The 20,337-nt window shown below is 43.0% G+C and overlaps 1 protein-coding gene across 6 annotated transcripts in view; it reads left to right on the forward strand.

Moving 5' to 3' along the window:
* grm7 (glutamate metabotropic receptor 7) overlaps positions 1-20,337 on the forward strand; it is a 113,872-nt gene that overhangs the window by 75,789 nt on the left and 17,746 nt on the right. For 4 of the 6 annotated variants that reach the window (XM_069531078.1, XM_069531077.1, XM_069531086.1 and 1 more), the window contains exons 5-8: positions 1,083-1,220; positions 2,882-3,082; positions 6,054-6,193; positions 15,678-16,613. In XM_069531078.1, coding sequence (XP_069387179.1) covers positions 1,083-1,220; positions 2,882-3,082; positions 6,054-6,193; positions 15,678-16,613 — 1,415 coding nt within the window. Of the gene's footprint in view, positions 1-1,082; positions 1,221-2,881; positions 3,083-6,053; positions 6,194-8,495; positions 8,881-15,677; positions 16,614-20,337 lie in introns of those variants that run through there. The other 2 variants (XM_069531107.1, XM_069531092.1) reach the window with 2 other exon arrangements.

A 20,337-nucleotide genomic window follows, 5' to 3' on the forward strand; every position in this document is an offset into this window, starting at 1 on the left:
ATTGTAACATATTATTATTGAAACGTATTATTATTGTAACATATTATTATTGAAACATTATTATTGTAACATATTATTATTGAAACGTATTATTATTGTAACATATTATTATTGAAACATTATTATTGTAACATATTATTATTGAAACGTATTATTATTGTAACATATTATTATTGAAACATATTATTATTGTAACATATTATTATTGAAACGTATTATTATTGTAACATATTATTATTGAAACATTATTATTGTAACATATTATTATTGAAACGTATTATTATTGTAACATATTATTATTGAAACATATTATTATTGTAACATATTATTATTGAAACGTATTATTATTGTAACATATTATTATTGAAACATTATTATTGAAACATATTAATGAAACATATTATTATTGAAACATATTAATGAAACATATTATTATTGAAACATAATATTGTAACATATTCTTATTGAAACATATTATTATTGTAACATATTATTGAAACATATTATTATTGTAACATATTATTGAAACATATTATAATTGTAACATATTATTATTGAAACGTATTATTATTGAAACATATTATTATTGTAACATATTATTATTGAAACATTATTATTGTAACATATTATTATTGAAACATATTATTATTGAAACATATTATTATTGTAACATATTATTATTGAAACGTATTATTATTGTAACATAATATTATTGAAACATTATTATTGTAACATATTATTATTGTAACATATTATTATTGAAACGTATTATTATTGTAACATATTATTATTGAAACATATTATTATTGAAACGTATTATTATTGTAACATATTATTATTGAAACATTATTATTGTAACATATTATTATTGTAACATATTATTATTGTAACATATTATTATTGAAACGTATTATTATTGTAACATATTATTATTGAAACGTATTATTATTGTAACATATTATTATTGAAACGTATCATTGAAACATATTATTACGACAGCAGCAGGTTGACGTGATGTTTGAACCTTTTCAGCTGATCTGTGATAGAACCTAATGAACTCTGTGTTGTGTTCGCTGCCTCAGGCTTCGACGCCTACTTCACGTCGAGGACGCTGGAGAACAACAGGAGGAACGTGTGGTTCGCTGAATACTGGGAGGAAAACTTCAACTGCAAACTGATGAGCTCGTCCAAGAGGGACGAGAGCAGCAGGAAGTGCACAGGTCAGTGAGTTTACCCCTTTGATCAGGACACATGAAATGAAAGCATGAGAAATGAAAAGAGGAAAAGCTGCTGACGTTCATCTGGAGCCACAAATCTTTGATTCTTCAACTTTATAAAAACTCCAGATGCTGACGTCACACACACGATGAATGTCTGTAACTGCAGGGACACGTGTTCAGTCTGTATGTTTGCTCAGAGACATGTCAGACATGTATGTGTGAGTCTGAATGTGTGTGTTGGACCTCTCCACCCTGCTGCACCTCTCCTGCTGCATGCTGGGAAAAGCTGTGTCGCTCTGTGACAGATGCTGATGGAGGAAAAACAAAAACCTGACACTGAACAGATATACACACACAGACACACACAGACACACACAGACAGACACACACAGACACACACAGAGAAAGACAAATACACACACACACACACACAGACAGACACACAAACACACACACACACAGACAGACAGACACACACAGACACACACAGACACACACAGACAGACACACACAGACACACACAGAGAAAGACAAACACACACACACACACACACACAGACAGACACACAAACACACACACACACACAAACACACACACACACACAGACAGACACACACTGGAGCTTTATTCTGAAAGTCAGAGTGACTCGGAAAAACAAACTTTCTCACAGGAGCTCGTTCATGGGCTGAAAACAACAAAGAGACGTGAGGCCTCCCAGGCTCCGCCCTCACTCACGTGTTTGAACTCATCCCTGTTGCTATGGTTACACTTGTTAGAAACTCTGGTTTGTGTTTTAGTCTGAACACAAACTGAGACTTTAATAAACGATGACGCCCACGTTCTCTTCTGATTGGTTCTTATCAGTCACATGACTCGACTACCGGTGGTGAAGACACTTCCTGTCACAGTTCCACCTCGTGGTTGAAATCGCTGTGATGAGTTGAGCTCATAAATAACATTGTGATCAACATAGAAACTTTGTTGTTAACGGACATAAAGAAAATAAAGTTCAGTGGAACAACAATGTTCAACAGATGATTTATTGTCGTCTGATTTGATTCAAATACATTTAACAGATGTTTTTTCTTTTCTGAACGTTGAAGTTGGCTCCGAGCAAAGAACACAAACAGAACGTTCTAGATTTTACCTGAAGAGAAAGGTTCTGCCATGGTAATTCTACTTTATGTGTTATTTTATATTTAATGATTTCACTGCTGAATGATTATTGATGAAGACATTTCATAAAGACACAGAATCATGACTCAGCTCAGTGAACGTTGATGACTCATCGTTACCTGAAAGTGAGATGAAGAGAAACCAAGAGCGTAAACTTGCTGTTGTCGTGTCTGATTCAGACGTAACAACATACGAATGAGTGATCGAGAATGTTTCCGTCTTTATAAAATTAGCCAGATGTTGATTTCCTCCAGTGACGTTTCGAGGATCAGTCTTTGTCAAGTCTGAGTTCTGCGGTCTGCCCTCTGCTGGAATCCTCCAGTAACGACGCAGTCGGCAGATAAACCACCGGTTTGGAGCAGTCAGTATAAAAATCTATATTTTATATAAAGATTTGCGAAAAGAGAAAAAGCTGAGACAGTGAATTAGAAGCACAACACATCACTGTGGAAACACTGGGTCCCCGTTGTCTCCGTCTCCTCAGGTCAGGAACGTATCGGCATGGACTCCAAGTACGAGCAGGAAGGGAAGGTGCAGTTTGTGATCGATGCCGTGTACGCCGTGGCCCACGCCCTCCACAACATGCAGAGAGACCTGTGTCCAGAAAACTCCGGCATCTGTCCGGAGATGGACCTGGCTGGAGGCAAGAAGCTGCTCAGGTACATCCGCAGCGTCAGCTTCAATGGTGAGTCCGACGTGACATCTGATCATACAACAACACGCAACACGCCTGTTTGTGAAGGTCAGAGAATGTTCCAGAGATCATGAAATCACATCAGTGTCACCGTCCATCATGTTCTTCATCATGCTTCATGCATGTGGTCTCCAGGTGTGAACTGTTTGGACACGGCTCTCAAACACGGACTGTACATGACCGAACATGATGAATGTTCATGTGTTAATGATCATTAATGATTAATTAGTTCCGAACATGGAGGAGCCTCAGTCTGCAGCTGAGGACATAAAACACCAACTGAATTTAGGTCAAAATGATTCTGGAAGCAACGAGTCTGTGAGGAACTAAAACACATAGCTGCAGCTGAACATGTTCTTAACATGTTCCTCATGTGTTCCTCACATACATGTGCCTGTCATGTTCCTCACACAGCAGTTTGTTGTTGATCCATAAAAACAGAAACAATAAAAACCAGGAGATAAAAAGTGAATCAAATCAAAGCAGTGAGATTAAACTCCTGGTTATTTAAAAGTGAATCAATGAGCAGTATCTGATCTCTTGATTCAATTAGTAATGAACTCACTGATGAAAGTGACTTTATTGAAATATCGTCTCAGCATCTGATTTAATAACGTGAGCAGCAGCTGATCACTGTAATAACATCTCTTCACCTTCTCCTCTGAAGCTTTGTCGTCTGTGTGTGACTCCAGTGTGATGTTCGTCATGTGATAAAAACATGTGATGATTTAAGTATAGACTTTAAACATAGCAGCAAATGAAAACGATCCCGTGAGATGGTAAACATTTTAAATGCAAATCATCAAATCAAATAAAAGTGGAGCTTGTGATCTGACAGCTGTAGCGTTGCTGTTGTTTCCGTCTCTTCAAACCACCTTCACCCAACCCTGCGTTCTGATTGGCTGGAAGCGTCACTGGTTCATGTAGATATTTAAACCTGCTACAAATCTGATTGGACGAGGCGACGTGACGATGGTCTCAGGCTCTAGTTTCTTCTTCAATACGTCTGATGTTCATTTAGTAAATTAGGATCCACTGACATCGACAAAATGTCGGGCGCCAAAACATCGCTCACAAACCGATTGGTGGATCTGAGCTGACGTCGCTGTGTTTTCTTTCTTCTCTAACTTCATGTTGATGAACTGGATGTCGAGCGTTCGTCCTCAGAGCCGCTGGTTGAAAGAGTTCTGATGTTTTTCATGTGATGTTCTTGAAGCTGCAGAACGCTGACGTCCTCTAAAAGCTCATTAAAAGTTTCTTCTCTGCAGGTGAAGGTGAAACTTCTGCTTCTTGAATATGAAACGTGCATCATGTTTAACACATGAATTATTGTGGTGATTTATATCATCATAATGAGACGTTAGCAGTTCTACCTCCATTGTCGACATAGTTTCATGGTTTTAAAGCAGCAGACAGAAGATTTTCTTTATCATCTGAAAACCTGAAATGTGCTGAAACATGCAATGATCTGCTGACTCATGGTTTAAACGTCATATTTGATTAAAAATCTATTTCCATAAAAATAAAACAGATCCCGGTTTCTTCCAGAGACAGAAGATTTTTTCTCCAGTTTCTCTCCTGAAACAAAGATTGACTGAGAAACTGAATCCATTTGATATGAAGAGGCTGCTGTTGCCTCTGGCTGCTATTAACTCGGTATTGATCGCAGGGAGTCGCCGCTTGACTCCAAACAGAGAGAAGAGCGACTGTCATCGGCTCGGAGCTCTTTCAAATCTTTGTGTGTGACATTTACAGGACGTCAGTGTTTTTTTTAATCGAAATCTGTTAAAGACACAACGTGAAAACTGATTATGTTTATTTTTTACCCAGAATGAGTGTTTGTTCATAAAGTCTGTCAGCTGCTCCGTCAGTACAAACAGTCAGAGAAGTCACAACTAGATACCCCCCCCCCCACACACACACACACACACGTAGCATGACGTTGCCGTTCAGTTAATTGTGAACATGATCAATGATCTGTGATGCAACGTCACAGTCGACCAATCAGAGTCTGACGCAGCTGAATCCTTCTGTCAGTGGAGAACTTTGGTTTTACGTGTTGTCATTAATCTTTTTGTTTGTTGATGATGATGAAACTGTGAGTTGTGTAATATTAAAATAATCCCAACAGTTTATTTAGCATCAATGTTCATATATTGTCCTTGTGTCCTGGGAGATGACCCTCACGTGTGACACACATAACATTTCTCTGGTAGTTTGATTCCTGTTGTTAAGGACAGAGGACGTTTTCCAGACATTCAGATTCACACACACACACACACACACACACACACACACACACTGCTGCCTGGTGATCGTGAGTCTGCAGCTGAATGAACACTGCACAGGAACACTTTCCTCTCTGCCTCCTCCCCCTCATCAGAGGCTGAGCTGAAGAAGTCTGGACCTGTGGGGGGGGTCTGCTGGAAGGAGGAAATCATTCAGAAAGGACGAGGACAGCGATCACACCATCATCATGCACTGTGTGCGGAGTATTTTGGACAGAAGCTTGGAGGACTCGAGGACAAAGCACAAGGAGGACACGTGAGCTGCACCATCGCACTGTGTCAGCTGGTTCATACTGGATGTTAAGTTCTGCAGAAACAGTCCTTTCAATGGGTGAAGACAGATCTGAGGTCTGCTGCTGTTCCTCCGTCATTGTCGATAACACACTTCACACTGCTGCTCATCCAAAACACTTCCTGCTGTCACACATGACACCTGAGCCTCCTGATGGACAAACCTAGAAACCGATGTAACAACTGAAACTGTTGTTTTGGGGCTCAGGGGTCAGAACCAGAAGGTCGGCGGTTCGATCCCAGTCTTCCCTTGTCCTCATGCTGAAGTGTCTTTGTCACTGAACCCCACAGTCCCCTTCTCATAGAGGAAGTGTTGCACATGGATGGTGTGTGTGTGTGTGTTGCAGAATGAATTTAGCCTCTTCACTGTTTGTCGTTCACAGGAAGTGCTGGTACGGCAGTGACCTTTAATCGTAACGGTGATGCTCCCGGGCGCTATGACCTGTTCCAGTACCAGTGGAGCAACGTGACGGGGCGGGGCTACAGAGTCATCGGACAGTGGACGGAGTCGCTGCAGATCAACGTGAGTCAAACCAACAGAAACTCTGTGTGATGTTGTTCAAGCTACAGATCTCACCTGATGAGGGCACATCCTGCTGGTTTAATAAATCCTCTGAAACACGCCGTGGCTCCCTGACCTGCTGCTATCGCACTCACACACTCATGTTCACAGTGAGGAGGCATCTGAGGTGGTCACGTCTGATGGTTTCTACATTTATTAAAGATCTGAGCCTCAGATGAAACCAACTTACCTGGACGGAGGAGAGTCGTCAGGCTGCTCGCTCTCTCTCTCTCTCTCTCTCTCTCTCGCTCTCTCCCTCACACACACACAGGCCACTGTTAGCTTAGCATTAGCCTCGGTGAGAGCTCCTCACGTGCACTGAAGCTTGTGCACTGTGTAGAGTTTTGTGTTGTCAAACACAGGAACAGAGAAACGTTGGATTATCTCTTCAAAGCTGCAGCAGGATCAAAGTGTTCATGTGATGATATGAGATTAAAGCTTCATCTAGAAAATGGTTCTTTGTCATGATGAGGTTTCATCTTCACACACGGACTGAAGCTGCTGCTTCATCATCCTGATGCTTTTCTGTCTCGTCATCTTCATTTAATGTCCAAAGTCTGGTCTCATCTGGTCTGGTTTGATCTGATCTGGTTTGATCTGGTCTGGTCTGGTTTGATCTGGTTTGATCTGGTTTGATCTGATCAGGTTTGATCTGATCTGATCTGGTCTGGTTTGATCTGGTTTGATCTGGTTTGATCTGATCTGGTCTGGTTTGATCTGATCAGGTTTGATCTGATCAGGTTTGATCTGATCAGGTTTGATCTGATCTGGTTTGATCTGGTTTGATCTGGTCTGATCTGATCTGATCATGTTTGATCTGGTTTGATCTGATCAGGTTTGATCTGGTTTGATCTGATCAGGTTTGATCTGATCTGGTCTGGTTTGATCTGGTTTGATCTGGTTTGACCTGATCAGGTTTGATCTGATCTGGTCTGGTTTGATCTGGTCTGGTTTGATCTGATCAGGTTTGATCTGATCTGGTCTGGTTTGATCTGATCAGGTTTGATCTGATCTGATCTGGTTTGATCTGGTTTGATCTGGTCTGATCTGATCAGGTCTGATCTGATCAGGTCTGATCTGATCTGATCATGTTTGATCTGGTTTGATCTGATCAGGTTTGATCTGATCTGGTCTGGTTTGATCTGATCTGGTCTGGTTTGATCTGGTTTGATCTGGTTTGATCTGATCTGGTCTGGTTTGATCTGATCAGGTTTGATCTGATCAGGTTTGATCTGATCTGATCAGGTTTGATCTGGTTTGATCTGATCTGGTCTGGTTTGATCTGATCAGGTTTGATCTGATCAGGTCTGATCTGATCAGGTCTGATCTGATCTGATCATGTTTGATCTGGTTTGATCTGATCAGGTTTGATCTGATCTGGTCTGGTTTGATCTGATCAGGTTTGATCTGATCTGGTCTGGTTTGATCTGATCAGGTTTGATCTGATCTGGTTTGATCTGATCTGGTTTGATCTGGTCTTTGTGCAGGTTCTCTTAAAAACTCCTTAAAAAGATATGAAAACACAGGTGTAGTCGGAAAATTGTGTTGTTTTCATTGTGTTTACAGAAGATTGTGTTGTTTTCATTGTGTTTACAGAAGATTGTGTTGTTTTCATTGTGTTTACAGAAGATTGTGTTGTTTTCATTGTGTTTACAGAAGGCTTCCCAAGGTGCACGGAAATATTTACAAAAATATAAAAACAGATCATTTTAAATCAAAACAGAAAAACCTCCTCTGTAAGCGGACTCAGACTCGGACTCGTACTCGTACTCGGACTCAGACTCAAACTCGTACTCGGACTCAGACTCCTACTCCTACTCCTACTCGTACTCGGACCCTAACCTTGACAAGGGCTTGAAGCTGCCCTTTTATACATTCAGCCCCTCCCACTGGGCTTAATTACCAATTTAAACAGTATCATGGGAAAAAACCAGCACATGGAAACGAAAACAACAAGTTCCAATGACTTTTATATGTCACAAAATATCTCACACTCTCACACACAAACACACACACACACACACACGCCAACATTCTCATGCTTCCTCTTTCAGTGCCTATCACTATTTAGTCTGGTCTGATTTTATCTCATCTCATCTTGTCACTGAGGAGAACTTTGGTTTTGTTGTTTGGTTAAAACAATGTTTCCTCCTGCTCCTCTTGCTCCTCCTCCTCCTGCTCATCCCATCCAGACCTCCTTTCATTCAGTATCTGTGCTTCTGGTTAATTCCAATCATCAGTTGTATTTTTATTTTTCTCGTAGTAAACGCCTCGTACATTATCCCGTCTCATTCCGGACGGTACGTGACCCCAGCTGGTTGAACCTGAGAGGACGTGTCCACACGTCTGTTGTTGTGATGACACCAGATACTTTAATAATGAGGGAAACTGAAGTCACATGATTCTCTGAGCATGTCAACCACATGTTCATTCACGTCACATGTGGTGACATCACATGTTCACTTGTGTTGTGGTTTTGTTTGTGTTTCATATATTTTGAGAAAACTCATTTTTTACAAATACACGGCCTGCACCATGTCATGTAACCGTGGTAGCACGATGGGTAACCCGCAAAAATGTTGTGTAACAGTTTAAAGACATCAAACGTAAAGTTAACGTGAAATAAACGGCAGCAGGTGAGAAGTTAAGTGTGTTTTTCTTTCTGGAGGAATCAGAAATTTAAATGATTGTTCAGTATTTCTAACATTTGATTGACCGAAAAGCAGCTGGACTGACTGTGATCAGCTCCTGTTCTTTCAAAATAAAAGCAGCTGGACTGACTGTGATCTGCTCCTGTTCTTTCAAAATAAAAGCAGCTGGACTGACTGTGATCAGCTCCTGTTCTTTCAAAGTAAAAGCAGCTGGACTGACTGTGATCACTGTGATACTGAAGAAACCTCAGAGAGAAGTTTTTTCTCCTGACAGACAGGATCTTCATATTTCCTGCACAGCTCAACATCTTCCTCACTTGAACATGAACGAATATGATTGTGAGGTATTGACTGAGGGATGTAAATACTGAGACAGACAGCTGGCGTCATAGTGGGACCGTGTCTGTCTTCAATCCACATGTCGGACTTTAGTGTAGGTAAACAAACAAGTTATCCCTGAACTTCGCTCAGAGAAGAGAGGGATGACAGAACAGATGAGAAGACAGAGACAGGATGTGACAGAGTCTCTAAATGTTAAAACTGAGAATATGAGTCGGCAGCAGGTGAAAGATGCACCACAGCTCAAAGACAAAGAGGAAGACAAAACAAAAACTCCAGGGATGCATCTGAACAGGTTTCATACATGAAGCTGGTTCATGTGAATATCTCACACCGTCATTAGTGTGAGTCTTAATTCAGCATTTAAATATTTACACACACTGTAGATCTCATGTTTAAAAAAACATTTTATAGTTAAAACATCAGTCCCATTTTTCAATACCTTTAAAAGCGTTGACGTCTTTTTTAAGATAATATCTCTGTGACCTTTCTGCAGAAACTGTCTCCTTATTCTGTCTCAGGGTTCAGATTTTGAAATGACAAATATTTCAAGTCTTCAAGTCTAAGTGGTGAAAGTCTCCAGAGGAATGAGGTGGACAGTGAAAGGTGAATGTGAGCCAGCGGCAGTGAAGGAGAAGATGGTTTCTCTCTTCTGCTGCAGCTACTTATCTGTAATGTCTCAGAAATCTGCAGCCGCTCGTCTTTCATGTGCCGGAGACACCGATGCTGATGGCTGCCGGGCCTCATTAGGAGTAATGAAATTTGACCTTGATCTCTGAGAGAGCGATCGCTCACAGCGGCTCGATGAGTCAGATGGAGAGAGGAGCAGCGATGGGTCATGTGACGGCGACGGTTCGACACCAGCAGCTCGTGAGCGGCAGCAGGTCCAGGATCAGCAGGAGAGTGAATGAAGAGTCTGTGTTCTACTGTGGCCTCAGCTTTAGATGATATACATTTTACATATTGTATTTATTTATAAATGTCTCACTTCATAGAAACTAACTGAACATGTTCAACTCCAGGTTGACAGATGGTCAGAGTCATGACTGCAGAGTGTAACTCTTTACCACCAGGGGGCATCTCTGTTATAACCAAAGACAGTGTGGTGCCGCAGTGAAGGATGATGGGAGTTGTAGTCTTATGTGTGTCATGTGAGACTTTGTGTTGAACGCAGCTTCATTAAATTCTCTTCATCAGAAGCAACTGTCCGACAGTGAAGAGGCAAAGTTTTCGGTCCCAGTCGAGCATGAGCTCTGGGTAGTGACCAAAGAACCACATCGCATACGTGGGATGAGGAGGTCGGAGGTGCTGCAGAAGGTCTGATCTGGATTCTCCTTCCATCTGAGGTGGTCTGGACTCAAAACTCTCTGGAGGGACTTCATATCCCATCAGGCCTGGAACCGACTCCTCAGCAGGAGGAGGTGGAAACGTTCCTGATCGAGCTGCTGCCGCCATTATCTGATGGATTTAAGTTGTGAGGTGTGATGTATCTGGAGTCGTTCTGCTCAGTCAGTTAACAAAGCGTCTGTAAACACAGATTCTTTCCTCTCCGACGATATACGAACAGAGACGGAACCATTTGTTTCAGAGACACATGGAGGATTGTTTGTCTTTCTGCAGTCTCACTGTGTCTCTGACAGGAGTTTGCGTTGTGTCTCAGGAATGCGACTGAAGAGGAATACAATTATTCAAATGGGGTTTTTTTCACCCACAACTGTAACTTTTCTTTGAAGGCAGATGAGAAGTGTGTTTTATTCAGATTTATTCAACACTGAAATGAGAGAACAAAGAAAGTCCATTGCTCACCTGTGGTGGGAAAACACTCGGCGCTGCCTCCCAGACAACGTACACAACCTTTTCATTATTTCCTTTTGAATAATCCTGAGTCACAGCAGGTCACGAACGACGCCAGCATTCAAGACTTAAATAAAGTTGGAATCAAAGAGCTGCTGTGAAGTATCGCTGATAAAACACAACTGAGGACACTTTGCTCTCAGCTTTAAATCAGTTTTAATCCTCGGTTCACAAAGACGTGAGTGTGTGTGTGTGTTTTATCTCTTCCTTTCAGAATGATCAGAGGGTTAAGAAGTCTGAAATTTAAACTCTCTTCTTGGTGCTGGTTTGTTGAATTGAACAGGCTTTAATATAAATGAATATAAATCCTGCATGAAGCCAAGTTTTATCATCATCATCTATTGTGTGTGTTAATCTGAGCTCAGCTGGCAGAAGGTACCTCAGACGTCTCCAGCCACACTGCTCAGCTCTCCCTGGGTAATCTTGAGTCGTTCCCAGGCCTGATGGGATATGTAGTCCCTCCAGCTCTTCCTGGTTCTTCCCTGTTGGATGTGAGCTCGAACCTCCTCAACTGGCCCCTGTCAGCAGGAAGGAGCTGCAGTTGTTCCCTGAGCTGCTGCAGATGAACTCCTCACGCTGTCTCTGAGGCTGAGCCCAGACACCCGATGGAGAAAACTTGTGTTTGTGATCTCATACGAGAGCTTCTACCCAGAGCTCGTGAGCACAGCTGAGGGTCAGAGCATTAGATCTACAGGTCTTACAGCTCAGCTCTGGCACAACGCCCACATGAACCTCCTGCATCTCACGCTGCATCTTAAAGTTAAACCCTTCACTTGGGGAAGAAACTCCCTAAACCACGAAGGATCAATCCACTGTTTGCTGACTCTCAAACTGCCCCAGTGCTCACTGGAGGTCACGGCCGGATGAAGCCAACAGCACGACATCAGCAGAAAACCAGGCTGAACGCTCTGCTTGCTGGTGCTGATGAGCAGGAACAGTGAACAACTAAAAACAAATCACACACTTCTATCCTCCAACAGAAAAACACTTTCATCAGGGCCACGAAGATAAAACCACAGATCGATAACACATAACAGTAAAACCAAGGTCAAATCAAACAGTATGAAATGAATAGCAACCAGCACTTTGACCTGAAACTGCTACTCAACCTATCGATACTGCTCAGACTCCAGAGAACACGTTCGTATCCAAGTTATTTCAGCTTCATTTCTGGAGGAATTCGTTTTCTAATAATCTTTATTTCGTCTTTATTTGCAGTCTATGAAAAATACACATTCACAGGTGGATTTAATTGTCCAATGAAAACTGAAGAGAAGACAAAGGTTGTTCACTGTGACATTTCAGAAATGTAACTTGGTTTCATAAGAAAACGTTTGTTTCTTGACCTTCGTGTTATTATTACATTTCATCAGATGATCGAGTCCAAACGAGTTGAAGGGAGATGATGCTGTTGCCATGGTGACGCTGTTGGTTCAGTGGGTTTTTCCTTCTGTTTCTCATTTGGTTCCCGTCACTTGAGCTGTTTTTTAATCTGCCGCCTTTCACTGCTTATTTCCTTTTTCTTTTAATGAATCAATTTAATCAGGGTCCACAGTCACTGAGTTAATGACCGAGACGACTCCGCGGAAAGAAGCTTTTATAATTAACAGAGTCGCTTAGTGGCGCTGCTGAACACGCTTTGATTCACATGTTACACACAGAACATGTTTGTGCTCCGTTAGCATTTAACCATAAACTCTTCAGCATTTGAATATGTATTAAACAGTTTCAGTGTTTAAGTTAAAGTTAAGTTAAGTTTAAGTTCTCCACCAGTTTCCTGCTGACATTTTAAAAACAAACCACTCGTTGATTAATTGTGAAAAAGAAGAATCAGTTATTAAAGTAGATGTGTGAATCAGCTGATGATGTCACTTCCTGGTGAAGAATGAAGATGGAGGAGAAAACCAGAAACAATTTGGACAAATGAAGCATGAAGCTTTTTTTTAGCTGTAAAATAATGAAGAAGCAGCTCCAGAGGCAGCGGAGGTGAAAACCCTGCATGGTAACCGTGGCAACAGAGCGTATATGCCACAGTTTCCTGTGAGTATTCATGTGGGGCTCCTGAAGGAGGAGGAGGAGCTAACTGAGAGAAAAACCCCCACACACCAAACTATCAATGAGATGAAACCTATTCCCACATGGGACCACGCAGAAATCCTGTTTCACAAAGAGGAAAACATGAGAGAAAACAAATGTGTGTCAGGACACTGGACACAACAAGAGAAGTGTTGTGTCTCTGCAGAGGGCGGATCAGAGGACATTGAAAGAGTCCACCTGAGACACATCACAGTGTGCGACACTTTATTGACAGTCTGGCAGCAGAGGAGGAGCAAAGGTCTGCACGGGACAGATAAGACAGAGAGGCTGACACAAACAGACAAAGAGAGAGGGATGAGGAGGAAGAGAAGCTTCTCCTCCTCCTCTCTCTGCTGCTCATCCTCTCCAAATAATCTGCTCTTCTTTACTTTGTCATCTCTGTTAATTCACTTCATCCTTTCTGTTGTCGAATCTGACGGCGATGATGGACACAAACATTCTATATCATCAATATCATTATTTTTAAATATGTCGACAGAAGAGAAGAACAAACTGCAACAACAGGCTCCGCCTCCGTGTTTGTTTTTATTCTGAAGTCACGATCATGTGAGTTTCTGTGAGTTCCTACGAGACGTCACCTCAGAAATCGTTAGGTTTGTGTTTCGTCCTTGATTGGACTGACTCGTTAGTTACAGTCAACAACACCAGCTCGTCCTCCGTCCTGCATCCTTTGTCCTTTTTTTATCTCCAGGGTGAAATATGCTTCACTGATATTTAATCAGTTTTAATATATTTAATATCTGTAATTATATAAAAACCAATTGAAACCTTTCCTGAATATTTTAACAGGAAAAAGATCATTTGGATTTTAACCCAGATCCTGATAATTAGAACTGAAAGGTCCCATTAAACTTGGATCTATATCTATCATGTGAACACACATTAACAGTTTTTCTTCTTGAATTGTTTGCGTGACGTCCGTCCTCATCTCAGCTGCAGCTGAGGAGGAAGATGTGGATTTAAGAGGAACCTGTTTTCTGAACTGTCCTCGAACACCTGAGTGAATTATTGAAGATGTTTCGTTTCCATCTGAATGATAAGTTGCATTCAACTTGATGCAGCTCTGTGCAGCGCCGCCCTAAAGTGATGCATGCTGGTCCTAACACAATGCATGCTGGTTAGAATCTGTGTCATCCTTCATGTCTGCGTTTAGCTGGGCTCAGTGTGAAGTGGACAGAAAGAGCGAGTGATGATGGATGTGTGGAAGCAGAGGCTGATGAATATGACGAGAAAAGAAATGAAGTAGAGGAAAGATATAGTCAGCCCTGATACTGATGGTGCCCAATTGTTCCCGGTCTCTCTCTCTCCATCTCATCTCTCTCTTCTCTCCCCCACTTTCCACCCATCTCTCCTTTCCTCCCCCCTTACTTTTCTTTCCTCACCCCAACCGGTCGAGGCAGATGACCGCCCACACTGAGCCTGGTTCTGCCAGAGGTGTCTCCCTGTTAATGAGGGAGTTTTTCCTCCACAGTCGCCTGTGCTTGCTCATTGTGGGAACTGTTGGGTTTCTCTATGTTAATATTGTTTTAAGGTCTTGACCTTTAAATGTAAAGTGCCTTGAGATAATGTAAATTATGAATTGGTGCTATATAAATAAAATTGAATTGAATTGAATTGAAAGAGTGGGCGGGGAAATGCTTCTCCTCTTCTTCAGAGTTGGCGTCCGGCCTGTCGGAGGAAGATCAGTCGACTGTGCAGAGTTAATGTTTTTGTTGAGGTTCTGAATTCTGGAGCGTTGGGCTGAGTCAGGCTGTTCACTGTGTGCAGCCCTTTATCCTCAGAGATCGCAGGTTATCTTCTTGGCTTGGTGGTGGCCTGCGTGGAGCCGGGGAGAGAGTGGCGATAACATCCTGATCAATCTGTGACTTTTCTCTGGAGCGCAGCCTCAAGCTCCTGCAGCCACAGACCGATGCAGGTCTTTGTAGATACTGTGTTTCAGGACGTCCTCTGGGTCACAGCAGCATTTTGAAATCCCTCCAGGTCCTTTAAAATCCTTCAAACACAAACCAGCTATCTGTCAAAATAATCAGCATCAATGCACAACTGGCTCTTTGGCTGCGGCTGCGCTCCGAGCTCTGAGCTTCGGGACGAGGAACTGTTGGCTCACACACTTTACAAATTCATATCATGTTTAAATACTCAGACTAATCAGAACAGTTCAATATACTTCAAATACTTTAACTCTATGTCATCTGTAATCTCTCCAGCTGCACTGTTCCAGATGTTTCTACAACATGTTCTTGAATCACTAAAGTCGAATCTTTCTGCTTTAAACCACATATGTAGTTTATATGTATATACACAACTACACACTAAATAAAGATGTAAAGGTAAACACACGTATGTTGCATCAGGTGTAAATGTGTTAATGTAGCTTTCACTGTCTTTGTTCTTTCTCTGCGTCGTTTACATGTGATCTTTGTTACATGTGGTAACTCCAGACTTTTTAATTCCCAGGTTGTCGTATAAATGAACCTTGGTTTGTGTCCATGTTGTCTCTGCAGATCGAGGACATGCAGTGGCCTCTGGGTGAGCAGGACGTCCCCAGCTCCGTCTGCAGCCTGCCCTGTAAAACCGGCGAGAGGAAGAAGGTGGTGAAGGGCATGGCGTGCTGCTGGCACTGCGAGCCCTGCGACGGTTACCAATACCAGTACAACGAGTTCACCTGTAAACTCTGCTCCTACAACACGAGGCCCAACGCCAACCGCACGTCCTGCCAGCCCATCCCCATCATCAAGCTGGAGTGGCACTCGCCCTGGGCGGTGATTCCAGTTTTCCTGGCGATGCTCGGCATCATTGCTACATTATTCGTCATGGCTACGTTCATACGGTACAACGACACGCCGATAGTCCGCGCATCGGGCCGGGAGCTGAGTTACGTTCTCCTCACCGGGATATTTCTGTGTTACATCATCACATTCCTCATGATCGCCAAGCCAGATGTTGGCGTGTGCTCGTTCAGAAGGATCTTTCTGGGTCTGGGGATGTGCATCAGCTACGCCGCCCTCCTCACCAAAACTAACCGCATCTACCGAATCTTCGAACAGGGGAAGAAGTCGGTGACGGCACCCAGGCTGATCAGCCCCACCTCACAGCTGGCGATCACCTCCAGTCTCATCTCCGTGCAGCTGCTGGGCGTGTTGATCTGGTTCGGGGTGGATCCGCCCAACATCATCATAGACTACGAAGAGCAGAAGACCATCAACCCAGATCTGGCTCGAGGCGTGCTGAAGTGTGACATCACAGATCTGCAGATCATCTGCTCGTTGGGTTACAGTATCTTACTGATGGTGACGTGTACTGTTTACGCCATAAAGACCCGCGGGGTCCCCGAGAACTTTAATGAGGCCAAGCCCATCGGCTTCACTATGTACACCACCTGCATCGTATGGTTGGCTTTTATACCCATCTTCTTTGGAACAGCACAGTCTGCAGAGAAGGTAAGACCTGAGGGATGGAGGATGGATGATGGAGGGATGATGGATGGTGGAGGATGGAGGAGAGATGATGGAGGATGGAGGGATGATGGATGGATGATGGAGGGATGATGGATGGATGATGGAGGAGAGATGATGGAGGATGGATGATGGAGGATGGAGGGATGATGGATGATGATGGATGATGGATGATGATGGATGATGGAGGGATGATGGATGATAGAAGATAGATGATAGATGATGGAGGATGGAGGGATGATGGATGATGATGGAGGGATGATGGATGATGATGGATGATAGAAGATAGATGATAGATGATGGATGATGGAGGGATGATGGATGATGATGGATGATGGATGATGATGGATGATGGAGGGATGATGGATGATAGAAGATAGATGATAGATGATGGAGGATGGAGGGATGATGGATGATGATGGATGATAGAAGATAGATGATAGATGATGGATGATGGAGGGATGATGGATGATGATGGATGATAGAAGATAGATGATAGATGATGGATGATGGAGGGATGATGGATGATAGAAGATAGATGATAGATGATAGATGATGGATGATGGAGGGATGATGGATGATAGAAGATAGATGATAGATGATGGATGATGGAGGGATGATGGATGATAGAAGATAGAAGATAGATGATAGATGATGGATGATGGAGGGATGATGGATGATGATGGATGATGGATGATGATGGATGATAGAAGATAGATGATAGATGATGGAGGATGGAGGGATGATGGATGATGATGGATGATAGAAGATAGATGATAGATGATGGATGATGGATGATGGATGATGGAGGGATGATGGATGATAGAAGATAGATGATAGATGATGGATGATGGATGATGGATGATGGAGGGATGATGGATGATGATGGATGATAGAAGATAGATGATAGATGATGGATGATAGATGATGGATGATGGAGGGATGATGGATGGATGATAGAAGATAGATGATAGATGATGGATGATGGAGGGATGATGGATGATGATGGATGATAGAAGATAGATGATAGATGATGGATGATGGAGGGATGATGGATGGATGATAGATGATGGATGATGGAGGGATGATGGATGATAGATGATGGAGGGATGATGCATGATAAATATTCAGTCGTGCAGTACTTATTCTCACCACAGCAGAGGAATAATGTTTTTAATGATGATTTCTTTCATCAGCTCTTTTCTCGCTCTGTGTTGTTTCCATGTGAATAATAATCACATTGACCGACACATGAACATGAGTCTGAGCTGCTGCCGGACTCCGTGTGTTCAGGTCAGTGAACACAGGTTCTTCATGTAGTCTCACAGTCGACCTGCAGCACTCGCATATTAAAATGAAAGAACCACGGCTGCGTTCATGCGAAGACTGCAGCTCCACTTTTCTAATGATGTCTGCAGGCGTCTCCGTGTTCAGAGCAGCGTGGACGCCACAGGAGGCTGATGAGAGAATCCTCATTATGTTCCTGTAAAACTCGGACGCCATGGTTACCATTTACACAAAACACAAATATTCACATGAGCCGATGAAGTATTTGATCATCTTCCTCGCCTCAAATGATTCAATTTAAAAATGACTGAGGTCTGCACAGAGCGTCTTCAGACTGAACTCCTCACGTCTCTGGATCTTCTCTGGAGGACAGTGAGACTCAGTTTGTCTGTCTCCTCCTTCACTCCTGTATAAAGTCTAAGTCCAGGAGAAGTGAGGACACAGCAGAGCGTCCTCCACTGATCCTCTGAGGGAGTGGGGGGGTGATGAGCTTCTAACACGTGACACAAACATGAAGAAACACAAACAAATGTCTCTGGAGACAAAGTGCTGACACACACGTAGAAGACAGACGAAGACGTGAAGACAGTTTGTGGTGATGAGAGCTGACGACGGTGTCAGGTGATGATCACATGATCACTTCCTGTCTGTCTGCTCCACCTCTCACCTGAAGAACGAGGAGGATCTGATGCTGAACGAGTCTGAGCAGAAACCTGCTGCTGAGTTGTTCAGCTGTGAAACATGAACTCTGGAGACGAGACTCTGGAGACGAGACTCTGGAGACGAGACTCTGGAGACAAGTCTCTGGAGACGAGACTCTGGAGACGAGACTCTGGAGACGAGACTCTGGAGACGAGACTCTGGAGACGAGACTCTGGATTCTACCTGGATCTCATGTGTGAAAACTGTCGTGACAACAGAGTCATGTGACACCAGGACGAGTCTGAGTTTGGAAGTCACGACTGAGACTCTGACTCAGATTCTGGTTCTGACGTGAAGACAGTGTTAACTCAGGTGTGTGTGTGTGTGTGTGTGTGTGTGTGTGTGTGTGAGGATGAGTACTCACATTAATTATTAATACTCAATAATATTTATTCCCCTTTACGTCCATGTTTACCTGCAGGCTCCTCCTCCTTCTAGCTCGTCCTCTCTGCCTTTGTTGGTGCGTCACTGCCCCCTGCAGGTCAGTGGAAGAGTTTCTGAGACGATCAACAGAATATAGATAGAAAATAAAAGAATTAAATCCAGATGTTGGATGTTGCTGTCGGACATTTTCTCTTTGTCCTCTCTCTCTTTTCTCCATCACACATGAGATGACACTGTCGCTCGACCACAGCTGTTTCCTTGATGCACATCTGTTTCCTCCCGAGCAGAAACATTTTCTCCTTCTGAGCAGATCTTGGATTTTCTCTTTAACTTAAATAAAAACACTGATGCTGTGAAAATACTCTGTTGTCAGCTGTGGCTCAGGAGAGAGCGGATAGAAGGTCGGTGGTTCGATCCCCAGGTCCTCTAGGTCACTGGTACATAGAGTCAGTGTTTGTCCTGCGAAGACTCGTTCACAACAACAGGAACATGTGGGGACGTTCAGGTGAGGGGTGGAGCCTGTAGAGCAGCAGGAGGCGGGACATGGCGTCTAAACTGTGTAAAGATCAGTGTTGTTGTTTACAGCTCGTCCACACGGCGTCGGCCCTCATCACCAAAACATCTGGAACCTCCTCGTCTTTCCAAGTGGACGTCTTCGTCTTCTACGTGTACGGCTCCTCTTCTTCATCCTGAGACATTTGTGTTCTTCAGAGACACGCCCACTCATTGAGAAGGTTCCAGATGTTTTCTCTCATGGACTCACTCTGACATACAGATGTTTTACTAGAGGCTGCAGGAGAAGATCCAGAACATGTCCAGAGACACTGACTCAGACATGTGTTCTCACATACAGAACATGTGAGGAACACGTCAGGAACACGTCTGTAACATGTCCTGACTTCAGTTCATGTCTGGAAACAGATAGTGTTTTTAGATGCACGTTGCTCTGACAGTTTCCTGTGACATCACTGAACAAACGGAACGCTTTGCTGCTCTTCATCAAAACACTCGTCTTCATCCAGACTCAAGTTGTTTCCCAGTGATGGTAAACAACAACTCCTGCACACCTTCCCAGCATGCATCTGACTAACCGCCGGCATCTTCTCCTCCCACTCTCTGTGGTTTGTGTCAACAGAGCAGAGTCATACTGAGCCCCCCCCCCCCCCCCCGCTCGGGGAACCCAGGGACGTCTAATTAATGGACTTTATTTACACCCACGTCCCGACGCCCACAGGGACGGTTTGAAACTCTTCAAACACACGAGAAGAAAAGACGAGAAGCTTTGAATCAGACGAACAGTTTGAAATCACATCAAACAGCTGATGGAAGTTTTACT

Source organism: Paralichthys olivaceus, chromosome 2, assembly GCF_024713975.1.
Source record: "Paralichthys olivaceus isolate ysfri-2021 chromosome 2, ASM2471397v2, whole genome shotgun sequence".
NCBI lineage: Eukaryota > Metazoa > Chordata > Actinopteri > Pleuronectiformes > Paralichthyidae > Paralichthys > Paralichthys olivaceus.